Source organism: Cupressus sempervirens, chromosome 10, assembly GCF_028749045.1.
Source record: "Cupressus sempervirens isolate cs-2001-9-10 chromosome 10, ASM2874904v1, whole genome shotgun sequence".
Taxonomy (NCBI): Eukaryota; Viridiplantae; Streptophyta; class Pinopsida; order Cupressales; family Cupressaceae; genus Cupressus; species Cupressus sempervirens.
The window spans coordinates 777,387,231-777,409,655 of NC_143127.1; the positions used below are offsets into that span (position 1 = coordinate 777,387,231).

Sequence of the window (22,425 nt, forward strand, 5' to 3'; positions counted from 1 at the left end):
GAGAAAATTCACCCTCTAGACAAACCTCTCTAAAAGAAATGAACTAATTCAACCTTTCTTGTAAATCAAGTTCCATGAAGGAAAGGGAGAGGATACAAATAAGGAGTGTTCCCTTGGGTCACTTAGATTAATGGATTTCTACATCAAAATAACTCAAAAAGGTGCATTGAAAAGTTCATTTTCCAATTGAACTTAATTAGACCAAGATTTGCTAGGTAGCCTAAGACAATACCATAAAATAATAAAATATTTTAAGGCACTCAAGAGTGATTCATATTCCCAAAAATCAAGAAAGCTTTTTAATTCAATTTTAGAGCCAAAGGGAAATGTAAGAGATGCTTTTGGGAAGATGAGGAATATGGCCATTTTGGAAAGTATTAGAGGAATGAAAAGTGTAAGAGGTGTAAAATATGTGTAATTGCATTCAAGAAAAAGTTTTAAATGCATTAAGTTAGAAAGTGGGAAGATGTGACATGAGCGTTGACTTGGGCTAGCTTAAGATATATTAGCCCTCACAACCAAACGTCTAGAATTTGATTAAACTTGGATTATTATTTGATTAGTGTGCAAGAGAATTTTTATAAATAGTATGTAATGGGAGGAGAGAGAATGGGTTAATCAAGGTTAATTAACTAATTTATAGAGATTGGTGTGTGAATGTCTTGAATCTTGGCTCAAGGGTTAAGCTAGAGATTAAGATGAGGTTACAATTAGTGGTCATGTGTTTTGATTGAAAGGAAAGGAAAGGTAAGGAAAGGTGGTTTTATAGTCCACGACACTATGCCATAATTTTTGGATTTACATATGGTGACAGTGATATGGGACTACCTCGTACTCTTTTTCGAGAGGCGCTTGGCCCTACAAACGAGGCGTACATACCCTACCCCTCAGTGGGATTTGAACTTGTGACCTCTCTTTCAAGAGTACAAGTTCTCCACCACTAGACCAACTCAAAAGGACAATTTGACATTAATTTGAATGAATATATGTTTTTAATTTGAAATTATATATATTTTTATTTAAATTTGTAGAGAAAGGGAGATTGAACTAATCATGTGACTATAAGTGAATTTGATAATGAATTAATTTAATGAATTAACCATTGCAATGACATAAATTAATTAATAATTAAATATTAGATATTTAACTAATAATGTCTTCTAAAAGAACTATATTAGATTACAATATCATGCAATCAAACTTAAGTGTACAAAAATTTATCTTAATATGTTTTTTTGGTTATAAGTTAATAATAAAATATTATAAGAAAAAAACAAATGGTCAATATATGTACTTATAATATAAAATTGATAGCTATGTTAAAAAACTATTTTTTTTTTAGTGATCACAATTTTACAATTGTAAATTTAAGATGCTGATATTGATATTAGATTACTCTTTGATACTAGCTGCGTCAGTTCTACTTCGCGTCTGTCATTGCTGAACGCAGTACGGTGCGTCTGTCCTTGCTGAACGCGTTTGTTCGGCAGTTCTGGGGTGCGGGGTCACGTCGGACGAAGTGACTGGCAGTGGACGGAACGGCGTTGAAACGGCAGTGGAGAGGTGGGTGCAATATCGTGGCTGTTTAGAGAGTGCCAACCCTATAAGACAGTGGAGAGGTGGGTGCAATATCGTGGCTGTTTAGAGAGTGCCAACCCTATAAGACAGGGACTAATAAAGATACCGCGCGTAACGTGGGTCCGTGCGATACAAAAATAAATGAAGCCTTATTATATATATTTTTAAAGGGACGAACTATGTTAGATCATGACACTGCTGTAGTGAACAATATCGGAAAAACAACTGCGTTATCCAGGCAAGTGACTTGTCTCCGCTTAGGTTTTGTCATTCTAAATGTTCACATACAGTACGATATTCACTTGCGTTGCCTGATTGAAATGTTTTTTAACAAAAGCTTTGCAGTGATACGTTTTTGCGATTTCATTTGAATGAAAAAGGTTTCGAGCAATTAGGAGCAGTGGAAGAAGCAAAAAATTATAAAAAATCGTTTTGGGTGTCTTTTTAATGAAAACGGTTTCCTATCCACTATTTGAAGCGTAGCTTTTTTTGACGTGACAAACGATATCTCGTATTGTGTTTATGTAGTGATATTCAAATGATTGGGAAAAAACCTGCTTATATCCAGGTAAGTGGGTAGTTTCAGCTTAGGTTTATACGTTCAGGTTCAGTATAATTAACTTTTGAACGAAAAGAAGCTCCAGAAAAACACAAGGTAGAATTACATTGAAAAGAAAAGTACAAACATTATAAATATGAGAGAATCCTTGCAAGACAATCTGGAGTGAGAGAGCCTATGGTAGGAGATATTATAATGTCTCGAAAGTGCTCATAGGTGTAAGAATAAGCCAAGGACAAATGCATAAGGCAAAGTCAACTAAGTTGTATAACATCCTATTTATTCTGTTTTATTATAAAGAAAATATTATTAATGTCCTAGCTATCAAGAAATGAGATCTATAGTATGCACATTGTTAAAGTATGAGTGCTCTAGCTGTGGTTATACATTTGTGACAAAGAAAATAAAGGATAAGTATCTAAAGCAACGGGTTATTAACGGCTATAGTAACTGCCAATCCATGCAAATTAACCGGCCTATCCTTTTTCTGATAAGATAGTTCAACAGGTTAGTCGAAATGATTGATTAATTTGTTCTTTCAAAAGCATTTTATGTTTTTCAAGAAAGTAATTAATTCTGAAGTTGATCTATGGGCATAAAAATGAGCACAAAGCCAGAATAGAAAAACAAGGAGGTACTGAACTTTTAAATAATATGTTTAGATTTCAATGAGAGATGGAAGGCATACACTGGTCTAACTTATTACTTTTGCGTTTTTATAGATTTGAAGTGATTTTCAACTTGTTTGTGAAAGATATTTTCCAATTCATTTATGGAAGAACACAAAGCATGGAATTTAAGTAGCTGTGCTCGCAAGGAAATTATAGAGGCGTGTGAAGTTCGTCACAAGGAGATTACAAATCAAGATGTTACCATACACTTTGTGGAATGTGGGAATTCAGATGGAGAACTTGTTAGTCAATCAACCTTTCTCTATAAGATAGAGATCATTTGCAGTTGCCACTGACTTACTGTGGAAATTATTTCATACTTGTTTTCTGTATTAAATAAATATAATAGTAAATGCTTTTGCCAAACAAAAAATTAATATTTTCTTTTCTGAATTTGTTGCATATACATTGTTGTGATTGCAAGGCATTCAGTTCATTGCACTTATTTTGTGAAAAAAGTTATTTTGATGTTCAATTTTTTCTTTAGGTACGTTTTTTTTTGGCATATTTAGTCATGTTTATGTTGAGAGTCTCTTCAAGGCGTTCACGGTTACAATTGAATTGACCATGTAAAATTCGTACTTCTTTGATGTTTAAGTCATTACCTATGTTTACTCCACCACTTGTACATACAAAAACACAAAATAGAAACGAGATATTCAATTTTAATGTCTTCCAACAAATCTATTGATAGTGTATGAGTTCAGTTTGATTATACCAAATTTACTAATTAGGAGAACAAATTAACAGTAACAATTACTAAATGAGCTTTGCAATATAAGTGAAATAGATGACAATTTGCTGAATATCAAAATGAACCATTTTGGGGTAACCTCCACAATCTTTATAAAGACATCAGATTTTACAAATATGATCAGCAATAGTAAATGATTGCCTCCTATTTATAGCATAATTAGGCTACGGTGATTCCATAGTACTGATTTTGTTGACTTCTATAAGCTTATAGTAATTAACTATATAAATTATCAAATGATGAAGGCATAGGTCATATATATTACAATTCAGCCACTCCATTATCTAATACTTCCAATTAACTGAGTGTGTACATTTCTTCTGTTTTCAAACAAGCAGTCCTCAAAAGAGTAGAATTTAACGAAGGTCCACAACAAGTTGCACTGTTGCGGTGCCAATGTACAAGTGCTAGAAATCTAGGCATCTTCACTAAGATTATAAGATAATTATATTTACTTCTAAATCATTGATTGTAACAATAGCAACATTACTTGAAATTGGCAAAAGTAGAAATGGAGTCCATCTACTATGAACTTAATTAGGAAAAAAATTGGGAAACTAGAAATGTTGAAATATTTATAAAAATAGGGGAAAAATGTTGCTTTTTTATATGGTGCGGCCCAAAACAATATTTCCTTTTTTGGGTTTGAAGACCAAAGTGGGGGTCTTTCTTTGGCAACTCTTAGCGGGGCTGAGGATTAACCCCCCTAATGAGATCCATTGGACAAGATCCGAGCCTAAATTATGGTCTTTGAGGCCAGAATACCATTTTTCATAACTTGACTGCCTTTAATGAAGCTCCATTCGTTTTCCTTTTGTTTGTTGCATTTTTTTTAGTTTTTAATGTTTTTAATAATTAAAGGGTACATCATCTTATCTCGGGGATGGTAGGTTGTCCTTGGAAACTAGAGGGGAATGGTTTCGTTTGGAAGCTTGGATACAAGTGATGAAAGGGAGAATTTGTCTCTATCTCACCACACTTGGGATGACCCTTTTTTGGGGAGCAACCCACATCCCCTAAGTAAATCGGTGAAAAACTAAAGCATTAGCAATTGGGTTTCAGACAGTCTATTTTCATGTCGCCTAGAGCCAATTGTTTCCTTGTCAATTTGCTTGTTTCCTCAGCTGCATCATTACACCACCACTTGTGTGCCATTTATAGTCACTGCTAAAGTTCTATGTCCCAAAGTGTTTTGAAAGGTGGTTGATAAGAGCGTATGGTGCTAGGATCTAAAATTAAACTAATATTAGAATCTAAATTCAAAATAGAATAAATTGGTGTAAATTTCAGTGTCATCATGAGTTTCTGGAATGGATACGGGGCTACAAGCTTCTAGGATTTTGCCAAGTTTGGGGACGGCAAGGGGGACAGCTATATAAAATAGAATTTTTTAAAAATATATAGACAAGTTTGCAGAGATACATTACATTCATATGAAAATATGGATAAAGCATGCCATTTAAACATCATAGAACTTGAAAATACAACATTTCATTGTTTCAATACTAAATACTAAAAGTAGATTCTCAAGTTTCAACCGATTCAATGCTCAATAATATGCACTTATAATTTGGGATTCATTGTCAATATGCATGTGATAATAAAAAAATAAGTTTAACACACAAATTGTCCAAAGGCTAAAATCCTGCCACGCAGTTTCATGCTCACTATAAAAATCAAAATACATAAAAACAAAGCACACTACTGCTCTTATTCTTCTTTTTTAGCATTGTATCAAAATTAGAGTCATCTAAGTCATTGCCACTATCATGCTCCACTGCAAGTGCATCCTTATCCAACGGATTCCCAACCACTACCGACAGTATCTCCTCACTAACTTGGGCCACACTTTTAGGACCAACATTCCCCTATACTTTTGAGTCTGATGATCCTAAATTTGAAGAGAACTATGCATGTCGACTAGCTTCTCCGCTCATCTAGAGGGAAGTCTATCCCTCTTAATGGATAGAAGCATATGTAGACTAGTTCCTCTTTGTAGCAAGGGAATAGCAACCAGCACAAGGAGGCGAGAGGCAAGCACCTTCAACTGTGATGTATCCTCCCATGCCATTTCCACCACTTTGTAGGATCTTAATGTGCCAATTGAAGAGCACACAATTATATTGGGAGGCGGGGGGAGGGGGGGCGGGCGGGGGTGGTGTGGTGAATCAATATAATAACAATTTTGCCAATTTAAAACTTTTGTTGAAACAATAACTTTAAAAACTTAAATGTTGGAATCAACAATTATGCACATGAATACAATAACAAAACTTTTACGTGGAAACCCAATGCGGGAGAAAACCTTGACAAATAAATGCTTTCTTATATAAATTGTTCTTTTACAATGTTTTGTAGGCTCCAACCTACTAGAGGCTTCAACATCTATGCTTATGAGCACCAACTCACTGGAAGCTCCAATTCCCACACTTCATAGGCTCCGACCTACTAGAAGCACCAACCCCCACTGCTTGTCTTCGTGAGCACTGACCCACTGCACACAAACTTCCTTTCCACCTTGTCAATGTTGCTAACTCAATTGATGATGGACGCTTTCTTAACATAATTTCTTTTCTTCAAATCAATCTGTTTTAAATCCCTTTTCAATAGAACAACAATCTTTCATATCCACTCATAATATATATATCAGATTTAAAAAATCTGAATATATATTCAACTATAGTCCTAATTTTATCAATTTGCTCCACACACTTTCTTATCTTTTCAAGTATATCTTCTTACTCACTTTTAATCTATATGTTCTATATTTACATATATATTTCATGTATATCTGTATACTTATATCTCTTCTATATCAGATTGATAAAACCTGTATAAATATATATACTTTGTTATTGCTCTCTGCTGATATGATTCACACTGTTTGTCCATAGCTCTTATTGCACTTTCATAGTTAACACAACTCCTTTTTATATACACTTCACATACACATTCCTATATGCTCACTTCTTTCTTATTCTTCAGACACTGACTTGCCCTGTATTTATTCTCCACCGCTTACTTCTCCTCTCATACCACCTTCTAATAATATATCTTCTAATATATCTGCACATTATTTATGTTAAGATTCCATCTTCAGTATATACCTTACAATCTTCTTAGAATTATCTCTTTTCACAAATCGTCATGACTTTTCATTTACGACTTTTCTTGATTCTCAATTTACTTTAACCATCGATAATGAATAAGGTAATTTATTTTCTTTGATAAATATCATTAGCGTTTCATAATATCGTCCCTGTATATTTACATATTATCTATGATTGTTGATCTCTCCCTTAGCAATCTTGTATATGTTTGAACAATATTTTCTGTCTTTCCCATGGTTTGGCATGGATGTATTCATCACTGCTTGACTTAGGCTCGTCGCTGTGTGCAATTAGTTTCTATATTACAATACTACTTCCAGTTGTCTTATAATATAAATGAATGAAACTTTCACAGCTCTTGACATCATCTGTATTTCATTTGCCAAGTTTAAACTGTGTGTCTTATTCATGTTTCCTTCTTTGACTTATGATTGCAATGGTAAGTGGTATTGCCTTTATTGAGTATAGAATCGTGTCTCCAATAGCTGACTTGGACTAGGCATATATTCTTATAAAACATTAATTCTATTGCTCCACATTACCTTCAATACTATGCATTTCCTTCTCCTAATTGATATTACTCAATACCACATTCAGAATATATGTGGCCTTCCCAATTATCATGAATATGAATTGCTTGCATAATCATTCATTGTAGAACACAAGCAAGCTTCAGTTTCTTTTCCGTCAACAATATATTTTCCAAGATATAGTCACTGCATATTTGTTTTTATTTTCCAAAACTGATGGCACCTGTATGAGATTATTGCTGCACTCAATGAGTGATATATTCGGCATCATATTCAGCTCTTCTTAACACCTGGGCACATTGTATTTCCTACTCCTGTGAACACTAATGGCTTTATCTTGCTATCTCATCATTCAACGCTAAGACACTATTGTTTCGTGAATATCCAAACCTCCTCGTTTGCTCTGGCATTGTTCATCGACCCATTGATTCTGTAAGTACATATTCGCTGCTGCATACAATGATTTTTGCCTTCTCAACATTATCGCTGAAGGGACCACTGTTGGTGCATTTTGTATGTCAACTTCATCCTTTCATTGTTCGTTGCTTTTCTTCTTAATTTTCTATTTGGCATCGTTCCTTTTTCTATCAATCAATTCTTTCCTCATTCAATGGATTCTTATAAATTTCTGTTTTATTTGTTTCAATCTTCCACCTGCAAACTTTTCTTGGTCCATCCGAGCTTAAATATCAATTCCATGAGTCAACAATAGAATCAGCGATTCCAGTGATTAAAATATACTTATCAAACACTCTTTACCGTATAGGGTAAACGTATACTTATTGCATGTAGTACAGTAAGATATAACAAAAAACAAATACTTTATTCATATACGCAATATGCGCTTCAATGCTTACCATATGATTACGATGATGATTATGATGTCTCAATAGCTCTTTCTAGACATTGTACATATACTTTCCCGAAGGGTTGACTCAACCGTTACGCGCCCTTTCGGATACAATTCTAGCCATTGGCTGCAATATATATTTTACAGACAACAAACACTGATTAATTTGTGTATCTTTCCAACCTCATTACTGGCTTTCCTAGTACAAATATTTGTCATATATAAAATGACGTTGACATAGTTTGATAAGAGGAAGATATGACGCATATTCTTTTATATCATTGGATGATCACTGTAAGGTTTGAATTGTCTAGCATAACATTCAGATTTCCATCATTGTTCTTTTATAACATCAAACGTATAGCTGTCTATATAAATCACTAATGAAGACTCAACGTTGATAGGGAATAACAATACTTTCACTCTCCACAACATGATTGCTCCTTTACAAATTATATTATCCGGAAGTTTGAGAAATACCTTCATAAGTTTGGTATGATGGTCTATACAAGGATGAAGCTCTTTGATATTGATGATGCTTTATCTTTTCTCAAAATTATGATATCCTTTGACATCAATGACAATATTTTCATCACCAATATGACTCTATCCAACCTCGCCTGTGGTTTAAATGTTGGACCACAAAGTTATTTGAAGTCAACAAATTGTGTGCAAAGCATGGAGGCCTCCTCCCTTGAAAGCATTTTATCAATGGCTTGTGAGAATCCATCTAATACACCTAGATCATCACATGGAGACACCCCTCCATCCATTTTTGCATACCATTTGGAATTTAGAGTGTAGGCTACTATATCAAGAAGGGTATTTCATTGTGTTCCACCTCCATGTCACAATGAGCCTAATATATTGCTCATATAACCCCAAAGTAAGATCCAAAGCTATAATTGTTTCTTTTATCTTCCCTAACATACTAGCAAATGTGTCATATATCTCTCCAAGACTAGGAGAGTTTATATTAGCATATCTAATGACATCTATGATGGGTGGGATGACAGAGCAAATATATTTGTAAAATACAAACAAAAAATTCGAAAGAATTATAAATATATAATCAGAGTTAGAAATTTAAATTTAATATGATAAACAACAATCTAACGACTAACATTTAATGTTAATTGTTAAATAAATTCAGGAACTTACCTAATTGTGGTCTACCAACTCTCATCAATAATATTTTGCTTGACCAATTTTCCTTCAAGAGAGCTAGAATTAGATCATCATGTCTATTCTATATTAACCACCTTTTACTAAAATTTTGCACACGTGTAAAATTTAAGCAGCGAAGATAAAAGTGCATAATGTTGTTCATTTCATACAAGAATGTCCTTGTTTCATCAATCAAATAGATACACTTGATAGTTGCAAATGATGAAATGAAATGTCGTGCTGAAAGTAATTCTCTCACACAAATGACTGAGAATAGCCCCTAGATTGTTGCTATGAGTTCCTACTTTCTGAAAATAAATAACATGATAAGATTAAAGAGCAAGGAAAGGGTCATGGGCACTAGTCATTGCCTGTAATGACTCGTCACATTGTGTCTTCTCGTCCCCGCTTGATTGCTGTTCCGCATCCCGTTCCCTCCAAGCTTCCAAATCCTACATAATCAGAGGGAAAATGTTAGATCTGATGGATCTAAGCAATGCTAGTATCTCACTTTTTCATCACTTTCATATTCCTAAGATGCTACGCATTTTCATGAAATAAGAACGCATACCAATAGTTAGTGAAGCAAGCAAACATATCAAAACTCTTTATTGCTAATGTGTTTGTTCACTGTGCAGTGTCATGTTTCTAACAGATATGCGGATATAACAGTAGGCTCCCACAGGGGTTTTTGAGCCTGGCGTACTCTTTAGAAACAAAACAAACATGAGGCTGCTCAATTTCAAGCCTCAACATATATACAACAGAGAAGAAAGCATTCAGAAGTAAAAGAAAGTGATGTTACAAAAATGCAGCTACAAGATCATGAGGGATACATGAAAGATATCACAGATCAAGCAACATTTTGAAGAATAATGCATTTACTGTTGTCAATCACCATTGAATCTAGAATGTAGCAGGACTTTCAGATATTTTTTAAGCATTCTCATGAAGCAACATGTCAAGTACAAATATACAGGTGACATCCATGGTGGGAATTAATCATTAACCATACATATGATTATTGCAGCTTCAACACTAATGAAAATGTAACAATCAGATTACTCATGGTAACAATGGGAATCACATGAGATGCATTCAGTGTCATTACAACATGGGAGCATCATTTTCACAACTTTCCATCCGGATGAGGCTAGAGATATTAAGTGCTAAAAGGAGCTTCTTTCGGAATGAAATGCAGCAATACTGTGTTTTATAAATGATAAGTTTGCTCATGACAAACCATGGTCTTTTGAAAGCAAAATGAGAAAATGACATATCAAAGTAAGCTACAGACATTTATGGAGCAATAAGATTCTGTACATGAGCTTCTACATGTCAAATTTTTCAACAGAGACATGCCTTCTCTTTTTCTAAAAAAGATAATTGCTTAAAAAGGTTTTCAGATTTGAGAAAAATGATAGCAGATAAGCAATATATCTACAAGAAATGTCTCATATTTTGTTAGAGGGAAAAGATCAGAAAAATATGCCATACCAACAAAGCTGTAGATGAAGAATGCCCAACAAAACTATCTTTATTTCCTCTTCTCATGGCGGCCCAGCAAGGAAGACAAGTAGAAAATGCATGCTACAGCACTAAATAGTGCCCAGATTTCTTCTGTGTGAGCCACAGATGCTTGCTACAGCAGCAAAAACGTGCAGAGAAAATACCCAGAAAAGAGCAAAATATGATCTTCATTTTTGAGCAAAGAATGTGCCTAGAAATTGTAGATTTCGATCTGCTATCAAAGTTTAAAGAAGAGCATAAAATCTGCTCTTTAATGGCAGAACAAAATGCTCAGAAAATCAGACCAGCAAGAGGAACAAAGCCAATAGGAGCCCAAAGGTCTTCATATTTGCCCAGCTAGTACAAAAATGCCTAGCAAATGATGTAAATGGCAGCCATAGAGAAGAGAATAACCTACGTTTTGAGCCAAGGAGAAGAGGAAAACATGCCCAAAAAATAGAAGGAAAACTCGAGTAGAGCATCTTCATTCTTCTACCTCCAAACCCTCATTTTTTCCAGCGGGTTAGAGTTCACGTGAATGCCAAATCAAATGAAATGAATGAAGTTTTTAGGTTACCTTTCCCTAATATCTTCTTTCCTTCACATGAATGAGATAGGGGAAAGGTTTTGCCTTTTTATTAAAGAAAAGACATTTCATTTTATAAAATCTCCTAAGTCCATAGTTCATGTGGGTAGAAGAATAAAGGTTTTGCCTTTATTTTTCAGATTTACTAAATTATGCAAATGTCCAAAGCTTTAAAGTTCCTCATTTCCTTGATGTAAAATATCAATATTAATTAAAGTGATGATCTTATAAATCACTTTATTTGTATTTGATATTAAAGCCTTATAATATTTATTAATTTTTAGCATTATAAAAATATTAATTAATTATAATATATTTAAATATTTTTGAGAAATTTAATAATTACTATTAATAAATATATTATATTGACATTATTAATTGATTTAATGGCCAGTTAATAATAACAATATAATTAGTATTTATTAATAATAATTATTAAATTCTCATTTTGAATATTAAATATGTTATAAGTAATTTTTATAGTTTTATATATTAAAGGTTAATAGATATCTTTGGTAAAATGCTAAAAAGATATGGAAGCAAGTTGCAGATATTTTCAGGCTGAGGGGAGTTATTGCATTTTAGAGACTTTTGGAAGTCTTTTTGGAGATAAGACTACATTTATGAGGAGCAATTATGATGATATTGTTAGGCCATGACTTTTGGGCCATTTGCACACCTTTTTGAAGTCTTTTTATGGGCTTAAAAAGTGTCTTTTTGACTAAGATTGCCCAAGGAGTGGGTGTTTGGCATTTATGATGCAGTTGATTGTAAAAAACATAAATATGAGCTTGAGGCTCATTTGTAAGGGGTTCCAAGTTTTGATTATGCAAGTAAACTTTTGTGACATCTTTGTCCCTAGTATACTTTTGCAGAATTTTGTAACTCAGTTTGGAAATTAACTACATAGTGACTGAACCTTTTGGAGTAAGTCTTTTTGTAGTTTTAATCTTCTTTTCTTTTTGTATCTTTGTGTTCAATGTATGATTGATAAAAATAATCTATGAATTTGTCATTCCTCATTATTTTGTTTAAGCCAGTACCTTTTACAGAAGTGTATGTTGTTTGCAAGTCATAGTTTGTGTCCACAATATTGTTAAGTAAAAAGTCTTTTTTGTTTCACTGTTATTTTCAGGACCTGATTGTGAAATACTTATGCAAGCCTATATAGAAGAGAAGTTTTCACCTACAAGATACAATTTTGCAAGATTGAGACCAGTTACCTGTTATGTTGTCATTTTTGGTGTATCCCCTTTCCAACTTTTAAGTTTTTTTTCATTCTCCTTCTATCTCTTTCCCTTCCAACTTTGAATCTGTGTTTAAAGAGCAAATAGGTGATTTTCCAATAGGAACCGGCCTAGAACCTGAAGATTCACTCCTATTTCTAGTATACCCACTACTTAGGAGTGTTTCCATGTTTCTCAGAGTGACTGAGTTTTAGGATTCAGTCAGGGTGCAACTTTTAGAGATAACACCACCATCAATTGTAGAGGTTCATGCACCTCAAGCATCCTCTCCATCAAGATTTAGTACATTGTGTACCTATAATATATATAATTATAAGGCTTAATGTAATTGGAAAACACATGTAACAATAATTTAAAGTATTATATGATTTAATAAAATGAAGTAATTCAAATTGGCATACCTTGTCTCAGCTGGTCTGATGAACTCCCTTGAGAAGGACCTAAAAGGAGCAAGTGAGGTGGTGGTTGCAAATGAATATTTGAACCTCTCTAGGTTTTGACATCAATTGCTTCATTGAATTGATCTTCCCTATGTCTTTTATGCATCATTGAATACATGAACACATGGGTTCCAAAAGATGTACTTGTAAGCATCCTCTGCCATCGAACCAACCGTTTCTATACATGTTTTGAATTGTGATGACTTGTACAACATTAGTGTAGCCCAATCTCCTTTATGGCATCTCTCAAAATGGTGAACTAGAATTCTGCATCCTTATACTTCCTTGAACAATTTATGAATTTCAGGAAATAAGAACCAATAGGGGATGTGCCAATGATATTGATGAGTGGTCAATGTCTAACATCAGTCTACCCATCCATCACAATAGAGCACCTTGTCTTCACCCAAGTTCGTCGCATATTCTCCAACATGTTAACCTTGGAGTACTCTTTTTTTAGGAGGTTATTTCTTTGCTTATGATCACTAGGGGGTGTGAATGAGGGAACCATAGTGGCTATATCTTTCACCATTTGTTTGAAATAAGAGGAATAGGCCACATGAAATGGGAGCATCAGAAAATAATAATTTAGGAATGGATGATTCTGAAACTTCTTGTGCTTGTGCATTAAACATACTTTAAATTGTTCCTCCCTTCTCACCACCTCTCATCTTCCTTTTTCCTCTTGTATCAATAGGACTAATACCAATAGTGGATGACCTAGGTCTAGATGATTGTGCACTTGATAAAGTAGGTGAGAGCATTGTCAATTGTTGTTTCCCATTTCAACCTCTATGTGCAATCTATGACACTCTTCTCTTTAGTTAAATTTGGACAAGCTATAACCCAATGGCATGCAATACCCAAAAAGTGAGACTTCACCTTTGTATAGCTGCCCCTAAAGTCATCATTACAAATATGACAACCCTGTACCTAGTCTTGTTGTGAGGTTTATAGACCATCGCCCCATTGCAAATGAGGGCTCCTCTTTTTGCTTTAACAGTACTGATGGTCTTAGGGGTCTTAGCTAGTGGTAATTCTAGGTCTTCAAGTCATGTAGGGAGGCAAATTTGAGTTTGATGAACTCAGGGAAGATGTTAGACTTCAATTCAATCAACTGCAACTCATAGCCAAAATCCTTTGTAAGTTCATCTTGAGGAGATTTGAGGGAAATGGATAACTTTACCAAGTTTGGGATAGGCACGTCTTAAGATTTAAGAAAGCTCTTCACAACCTAGATTTACACCCTATCTCCAAGGCTTGTAATCCTAGCTTACTTCCAACCATGCCTATAGGCAATACCTCAAGGTTATTAGATGCAAATCTGGCATAGTCTAGAGGTCAATACCTTAGGCAGAAGACAGAGATCAGATTGTGAAAAATGAAATTAAAGGGAAAAAGAAAAGAAAAGTGAACTGTGTTTTGGGGCTTGTGCAAAATATAAATGAAAAGGCATGGATTCGAAGGTGGTTGAAGTTGCAAGTTTGAGAAACAAAGCAAGATAGTTGTGTGAATAAGAAGTGTGAGACGAAACATGGAAGATAGTAAGTTCAAGGAAGAATCCTTAAGGCATGGCAAAATCTGCCAGCCTTTGAGCATTCCAAATCCTCTAGAAACCTCAATTCCCAGCTAGGTATGAAGAAATTCCTCTCACCTACTCAATTTCCACCCTTTTAAAAATGGCCAAACTCAAAGTGAATTCCCCCACTTAGTTGCATTTGAGAAAATGTAGAAGGGCTTCATAGAGCTGAAGAGCTGAAGTTTTATGGTAAAATCCTCTAGAGGATCCAAATTCAACCATCTAGTTAGGGGTAGGTCAAGTCAAAACTTGGATTGTAATGTGAAAGAAAAGGAGGATAGATGCAGTTTGAGGGAGTTTTTTTATTATTAAGTTTTGAGATGAAATACTAAATTGGGTTGAAAGTGGAAAATTCCTCAAGGCTGGCAGAATTTTCCATGCGTTGAGCAATCCTAAATTTCTTGGTGGACTGAAAATTCCACACCTTGTGTTGAAGGTGGGAAAGATCAAGACTAATCCCCCTAGACTTGAATGAAATGTAATTTGATAGTAATCTAATTCGAGAGAACGAAGAGTGGGATGAATTGAACATAGGTTTTTGTGAGGGAAAGATTTAAGATCAAGGAAGATTCTTTGAAGGGTGGCGAATTTGGTCACTCTCCAAGGATTATAATCCTTTGGACCCCCAGATCTCTTCCCAAGCTAAGATTGCACACAAATAATGCACAACGCGAGATAGAGAGGAATTTGAAGATGAAATGATGAATTTAAGTGAAAATCCCTCAAGGTTGGTGGAATTCCACATGCCTTGAGGAATCCTAAATTCCTCTCAACGCTCAAGATTCTACGCTCATATTGGATGGGGAGAAGATGAGATCAGAGCATTTGCACTTACAACCATAGTTTCGAGAATCACGACAATTCACACGATTTGGTGATTTGATTCAAGCCAAACGATTATTTGTGAATCGGTGAATCAAATCAGCGATAAAGGGTTTATGAAATTGTAATGTTCCCATTATAAAATAAATCATTTATCAAACTATTGTTAATGGGCCAATTGATTTAATATATCTTAGACCCATTTTTATTTTTGTTTCTGTAGTTTGTGTCACCGTTGGCTATCTTTGTACACTCTTGGAAAGTTTTCCAACAAGTATTTAAGCACGACTTGTAGGTAGTCTTTAGGTATGCATTTTGGATTATTTCTTTGTACTGCGAATTCCAGTTGGGATTATTTAGGTAGTCTTTAGGTATGCATTTTGGATTATTTCTTTGTACTGCGAATTCCAGTTGGGATTCTCTGTTGTTCACCATTTCGGAAGTGAAAGATCTTCTCTACTTGGCTATTCCGATTTCAGTGGGATTCAACCTTCACCCTATTCCATCGCCTGTAATACTTCGCTTGGATCTAGCAAATCGGAGCACCATCATATTGCGAATTACCCTTGTGTTCTATTGGTTCTACTCTCTTGTTTTGCGTAATTTCATCTATTGTTTGTCTACATTGAATCTCATTGTTGTTCATAGCATCAATTGTTCTGCAATCACTTTCCGTGTCTGTATGGACTCTTGCATTCCATTCCACACCACGACCTCACATGTTATGGCCTCCAAGCTTAGTTTAAGTTCACTGTACGACCCTCACAACTATACCTGTACGACCACTTCTCCATTGTACAACTTCCATTCTCCAGTGTATGGCCTCCATATTTCCCTTTGTATAGCAGTTCCAAACATGTGCTCACTGTACGGCCACACATCCCTCCGTATGGCTCTTTACTTCCCCACCATATGACCATGCCCATCCCTTCCGTACGGCCTTTAACTTCCCCACTGTACGACCACATCCCATCCCGTCCCTATGGCCTTTACTTCCCCATCGTATGGCTCCACTGCTACCGTACAAACTCTCTTGTGCATTCCCTTGACATTATACGATGTTTGCAAACAGACAACAGAGGACCGTATAACATTGTTTCGACTATTTCCTCTCCTTCGAGGAAATGGGGGACATTACAAAAATAAGTTACTAACTAAATTTCAAGGGTTTTTTAAATTTGCCGATTCGTGGCCGATTCATGATTTGATTTGGCCTTGTCGATTCCGATTCGATTCCGATTCTCATTACTTTTCTTAAAACATAAATTTGCAACAATGTGATCCAAAGGATGGGGCTAATAAGTTTGAGTTTTGAGATGGAAATGAGTAAAGGTTCCAAACTTCCTCTATGCAAGCTGAATTCCACCTTACCTTTTGACTTAGAAACATAAGTCTCTTTCTTCCAACTTGGATTGATCAAGCAAAGTGAAGAGTTGAATTGATTAAACATGTTGGAGGGGACACTTTATATTCGTGGAAATTGTGCTTGAGTGAGGAAAAATCCTCAAAGGGTGGTGGATGTAATCAGCCAAAAATGGTCTAGTAAACTATAAGCCCCTTTTCAGCATTTTAAATCTTTATACTAGACCACATCTTATGCTTTATCAATTTTGCATAATCTATCAATCAGTAATCCTTGATCAAATCATCAATTACTCATTTATTTGATTTTATCCTATGGTTTGACCACCGTATCCTAAGTCGTTATTTAATTAGAGGAACATGTCCCTTTTTAATTAAATAAAAATCCCCTTTATCCTATGTGTGCACATAAAAAGGAATTTCCTAATTTATTAATAACAGAAAAATACTTTTGTCTACACATTGAATGCACACTTTCCAAGGTGAGTAGAATCTCTTTTGCCCCTTAATCTCCTCCACTCATTCTTTTGCCTCTTGAACATAGCCTTTGATTTTGTCTCTTGAGAATCTTGGGATTTTGCCTCATCATCTCTAACCATCCATATCTTTTTAAAAGGAGGCTCTCTCCTCACTCTCTTCATCTTTGAAGTTTATGCTATTGTTATGCTCTTGCTTTGATTCTTGATTTCTTGAGCACTTGAGCACTCACTTTGCACTTTCATACTTGCGTATTAGTTTAGTATCTCCTATATTGCACTTAGCTTAGCTAATATTGCTTAATTAGGGGATTGTAATCTTGATATTGTTAGCTTAGATTTGCTTTCTTGCACTTGCATTGTCATCTTAGCTTAATCTTACATCATTGCATTCTCACTTGAAGTTCTTGGATACTAGCATTCTTGCTTGTACTCTTTGAATCTTCTATTCTGTGGTGCACCTTGCAAGGGTCTCCATCTCAAGGTTCATTTGAGAGCCCCCATCACACTATTTAGATTCTTGCATGTCATGGATAGGAAGCTATAAGCCGCCATTCAAGACTCCATTTTGCTTGGAAATCTCGGATAGAAGGGGGTATATAAGTGTGTCTACTTTGGAGCTTACATTTTTGACGCCCACCTTGGGGCTAGAACCAAGTTTCTAGCTCTATTTCTTTGGATATTCGGATTTCATTGTTACAAGTCTGCCATTTTGATTTTTCCGAGCTGAAATATCGTATGACATTTCTCTTTGTTGGGGGCGATATTGCCACTTGTGTAATTATCCTTGTACAATGATCTAATGATCCATTTGCCAACTTTAGCCTAAGCCATTCAAAATCTTGAGTTTTTAGCTTTCTTTTGCCACCAAGTGCTTGCTAATAAAATCATGAGAAGCTCCATATCTACTAGTGTGACTACCTCTTGACCTTTAAGTATGCCTTTAATTCTAAAAGGCCTATTTTTCATCTTGAGAGATGATCGCTAGGGTATCTTGCTTTGATTCCTCCACTTTTGCATTTTTGTTTGTTTCTTCAATTTAGTTTACTTGCCCTCTTTTACATCGATGGCCAAGTTCCCAAGGTTTCTTGCTTTTGAAACATAGGATTTTCTGGATTAATTCTTCACTTGGTTGACATCCGTGTCCAGTATTCCATGGTTTTTTACACAAGTAACATGATTTATTTTGGTTATCTCTCCTTGCTCCTTCATTACGATGGAATGTTTTAGAAGTGAAGCTTCGAGCCCTTCCCTTATTATTAGATCCAACCATTTTTGCCTTTCTTATAGCTTCTTCTAGAGTTTGTGGTTCAAGGGGTTTCACCATAGTTTTTGTGAATTCTTTAAGACCACCTATGAACATGCACGCGATTCTCTTTTGTGAGAGATTGGGAATCATGACTGAGAATTCTTGGAACTGTCTAACATATTCATCTAATGTCCCTGTTTGTTTAAGATGTGTTAGCTCTTGAAAGTACCATTCGATATCTTTCTCATCAAATATGTTCATAAGTTTTTGAGAGAATTCTTCTTAATGCTTTACATCTTTATGTCTTATTGAGATATGTCCATGGGTCCACCAATCATGTGCTGCTCCCCCTAGATGGATTATGGCGTATTAGAGGGCATCTTCTTCCATCATGGGCTTTAAAATTAAAAATGTGTTTAGTTTTTCTAACCATTAATAAGCTGTGATCTCCCCTGATCCATTAACAATTGGAATTGCTACCTTGCTTACATTACATTTGAGTTCTTCATTCATATTGCTTCTAGGCATCTCTCTTCTTTTATCCCCGCAATGTTCCCTAAATGATACTGCTTGTTTGATGTGAGGTTCTAGAGCTGCATAGGCTCTTGCAATGTCCTCGGTTCTAGTCATAGGCTGCTCTATCCCCTCCTCTCTTGGGTGTACTTCTCTAGGTAAAAATGTGGGTTGAGGAAGGTTAGCATTTGGGGTCATAATGTTATTTTCAGAATGGTTTGAACGAGTATCTCTTCCTTGGTTAGTTTGACCTCCTAAATTATTGATTTTCCTACATTTTATAAAGCTCGGAGGAGGACCTGATTTGACTTAATATAGTTTGGTTTGTTTGCTCCATATATGATCTCATCTTGTTTGCTAAGTTGTTCATTGTGGTTTTTCTTGTTCTCCTCATAAGTTTGCATAAGCGTTTACTCACAAGATGGCATTGTTATGCTCTGATACAGCTGTAATGCCCCCTCTTCTCAGCTATGTATTATATGTCAGTTATTGCAGCAAATATGTTAGTGCATGACAAAAATACATAATTATAAAGCCAAAATCTACATTATGTTAGTAAATGATAGGAAAATTATCTATCGATAAAATACTACCCTTACTAAACTGTCCTAATCCTTTGAAAGCATTCTTCTTAGATTCACGTAACCCTCTAGTGGGATTAATTCTCGATTGGGTAATCATCATATGAAGAATGCCTTCCAAGGCCCCTGGGATCTCTATTAATGAGTATGATCATTAACAATCACTACTTGGTAGACATCCCACCTCTAACCAAGTCTTTCATCTCTAACATATGCTTATAATTAACCACACACACACACACACACACACACACACACATATATATGTATATATGTAGAGAGAGAGAGATTCTCCACAAATCTCTCTGGGATTTCAATTATTGGAACCTCGACATTCAATTATGAATGTCCTTTGATCTCTGAGTTCTCATAAATAGAAACTTGACATTCTAATGAATGCCCTTTATCAAACTCTTGGTCTCAAATGCGATTATCAAATCCCACTAATTAATATCAAAGTATAGTACCCCTCTATGATGATAATCACTCCTTACAACAACATTCTCTAAGTGCCAAATATCAGATAATTAACTAATAGAATGATCAAATTAGTCCTACCCTTGTTATCATTATTCTCTTGAAAGGAAAATCATGTAGTGTGTGTAAACTATTGAGGATACTCTAAATAGATATTGCTAGTGAATATCTATATATACATTTAGGTCACTTCACCTTTCTTCCAGCTTCTTATTGGCCTTTGGTGACCGTGTTAGTATTTCCTGTGTTCCTCTGTTGGCTGCGTACAGTTTCCTCTATTGGATGACATTTGGTATGATGTTATTCTTGTTTGACTTTATAGTTTGGAGGATGTTGTTTTGTTAACTATCGGGCTTGATGCTATATCCTTGTTTGCTTATGTTCTATCTCCTATCCTGTGCACCGTTGGTCGTCTGCACTGGTAGGTTTATCAAAGATTATAGTTGTGTTATATGTCTATCTTTAAATCCTTCGTATTCATTAGATTTAGCTGCTTCTCTTTCCTTCAATGATAAGGCATGCAAATATTATATGTTTCTTCTTTGAAAATGATTTTTTCTCCTTGTCTTATTTGCTATGTCCTATCTGTATTATCTCTGATGTATATATTCTGATCGATGATGTTCAAACTCCTTCCATCTCACTCATACAAAGGTAAGGAATGTTTAGGGGTCATTGGCCAACGACACGACCTTTGGTTGGGACTTTGGTCCTGCAGCCAACATATAGTTTTTAGATTATTTAGTTAAATAATGTTGCTTAATTTGTATGTTTCTTAATTTTTTTAAATTCATTTCTTTAGTTATTTATTATTATTGGTTTAGTATATCTTGCTCGATCACATGCTTTATATTTTATTAAGATAAGATTTCACGATATTCCTACCATAGGTATTGTAAAAAATAGATGAATATTTAAAAGGAAGTTTTATACATTATAAACATTATTGGGGATTTATTGGGGTTATTATAGTACCTTCGTCCCAATTTTGCTTGTCCTCAAGCAATTTGAACCTTTCTTCTTTTTCCCAAGTAGCATCTTTCTTTGGCAATCCTTTCCATTTTATCAGTAATTCCCTTACCACTCTATTCCTTAATGTCTTTCTCTTGGTTCAGAGGATTACTTTGGGTTCTATGGTGAGTTGTCCATCTACCGGAGGTAGTTCTGCATAGGGTACCGCTTGATAGCTCAAAACTTTTTTGAGCCTTGATACATGGAATACATTGTGAATTCGACTATTGTTTGGGAGTTCCAGCTCATAAGCTACCTCAACAACCCTTTTTACTACTTGGTATGGGCCTTAGTATCGAGGTTTGAGTTTCTCTGTGCCATTCTTCTTAAGAGATGATTGTTTGTATGGATGTAGTCCTAAGAACACTAGATCTCCTTCTACGAATGATCTTTCCATTCTCTTTCTGACTACATATATCTTTTATTGATTTTGTGCAGTGTGCAAGTTTTCCTTTAATTCTTTTATGATGTCAATGTTCCTTTGGATGAAATCTAGTGCACTAGGTTCCTTCCTTTCTAAGTTGATTAGTCCTCCAAACATAGTAGCTTTACACCTGTATAAAGCTTTGAAGAGACAACATATGATGTGTGGTATTATAACAATACTCCCCTAAGTGCATCCATTTGATCCGTGTCATTTGATGTCCGGTGACATAATTTCTTAGATATCCTTCTATCCATTTATTTGCAATTTCAGTTTGCTTGTTAGTTTGCGGGTGATAACTAGTGCTAGGAGTGAGTGAGGTACCTATTACCCAATTTATACCTACCAGCTCAATTAGGTAGGGCCTTGTGTTTCAAGTCAAAAAGGTACATTTCAATCTTTCTTTATCATATGCATCCAATATTTGGGCCATTATTTGCAAAATTAACTATTACATTTGATGAAGCAAAGAATACAATGTGAAAGAATATATTGAAGATTCTTTTTTGAAAATGTAATAGGTTATATATTATCAAATATTGTTTAGGCTTCACACATGCCATGAAACTAGCCAAAAGGAAAACAAAGCTTGAATTTGAGAACATAAGTGCATGTGTGAAAAGGAAAAAATAAGTCATAAGTGTCATAGGGGCTAGTCATTTGCTTGAATGACTAGCGGTGTTGCTGTTCGTTGTGACCATATACGATCTTGCTGCCTTGTTGCTCCTCTTTTCCCGCGCTCTAGTGCCAAATCCTGAAAATGAAAACAAGAATGGGTTAGATTCAATGGATCTAAGCAATGACTAACCTATCTCATCTTTACGTCCTACACATGCATCTACATTAGCAAAACCAAACCCTGTTTTGTTTCTAACTAGTTTGTTCATGTGCAGTAACAGGTGCTCTGATTAGCGAGTGGACGCGAATGTG

General features: G+C 35.1%; 1 protein-coding gene across 6 annotated transcripts in view; it reads left to right on the top strand.

Annotated features, from left to right (window-relative positions):
- Positions 1-1,413: 1,413 nt before the first annotated feature.
- Positions 1,414-22,425, top strand: part of LOC149536178 (uncharacterized) — a 203,970-nt gene continuing 182,958 nt past the window's right edge. The window contains exons 1-2 of one of the 6 annotated variants that reach the window (XM_089803747.1): positions 1,414-1,816; positions 2,860-3,050. In XM_089803747.1, coding sequence (XP_089659873.1) covers positions 2,910-3,050 — 141 coding nt within the window. In that variant the 5' untranslated portion in view covers positions 1,414-1,816; positions 2,860-2,909. Of the gene's footprint in view, positions 1,817-1,945; positions 2,147-2,237; positions 2,645-2,859; positions 3,051-22,425 lie in introns of those variants that run through there. The other 5 variants (XR_016356796.1, XM_089803744.1, XM_089803745.1 and 2 more) reach the window with 5 other exon arrangements.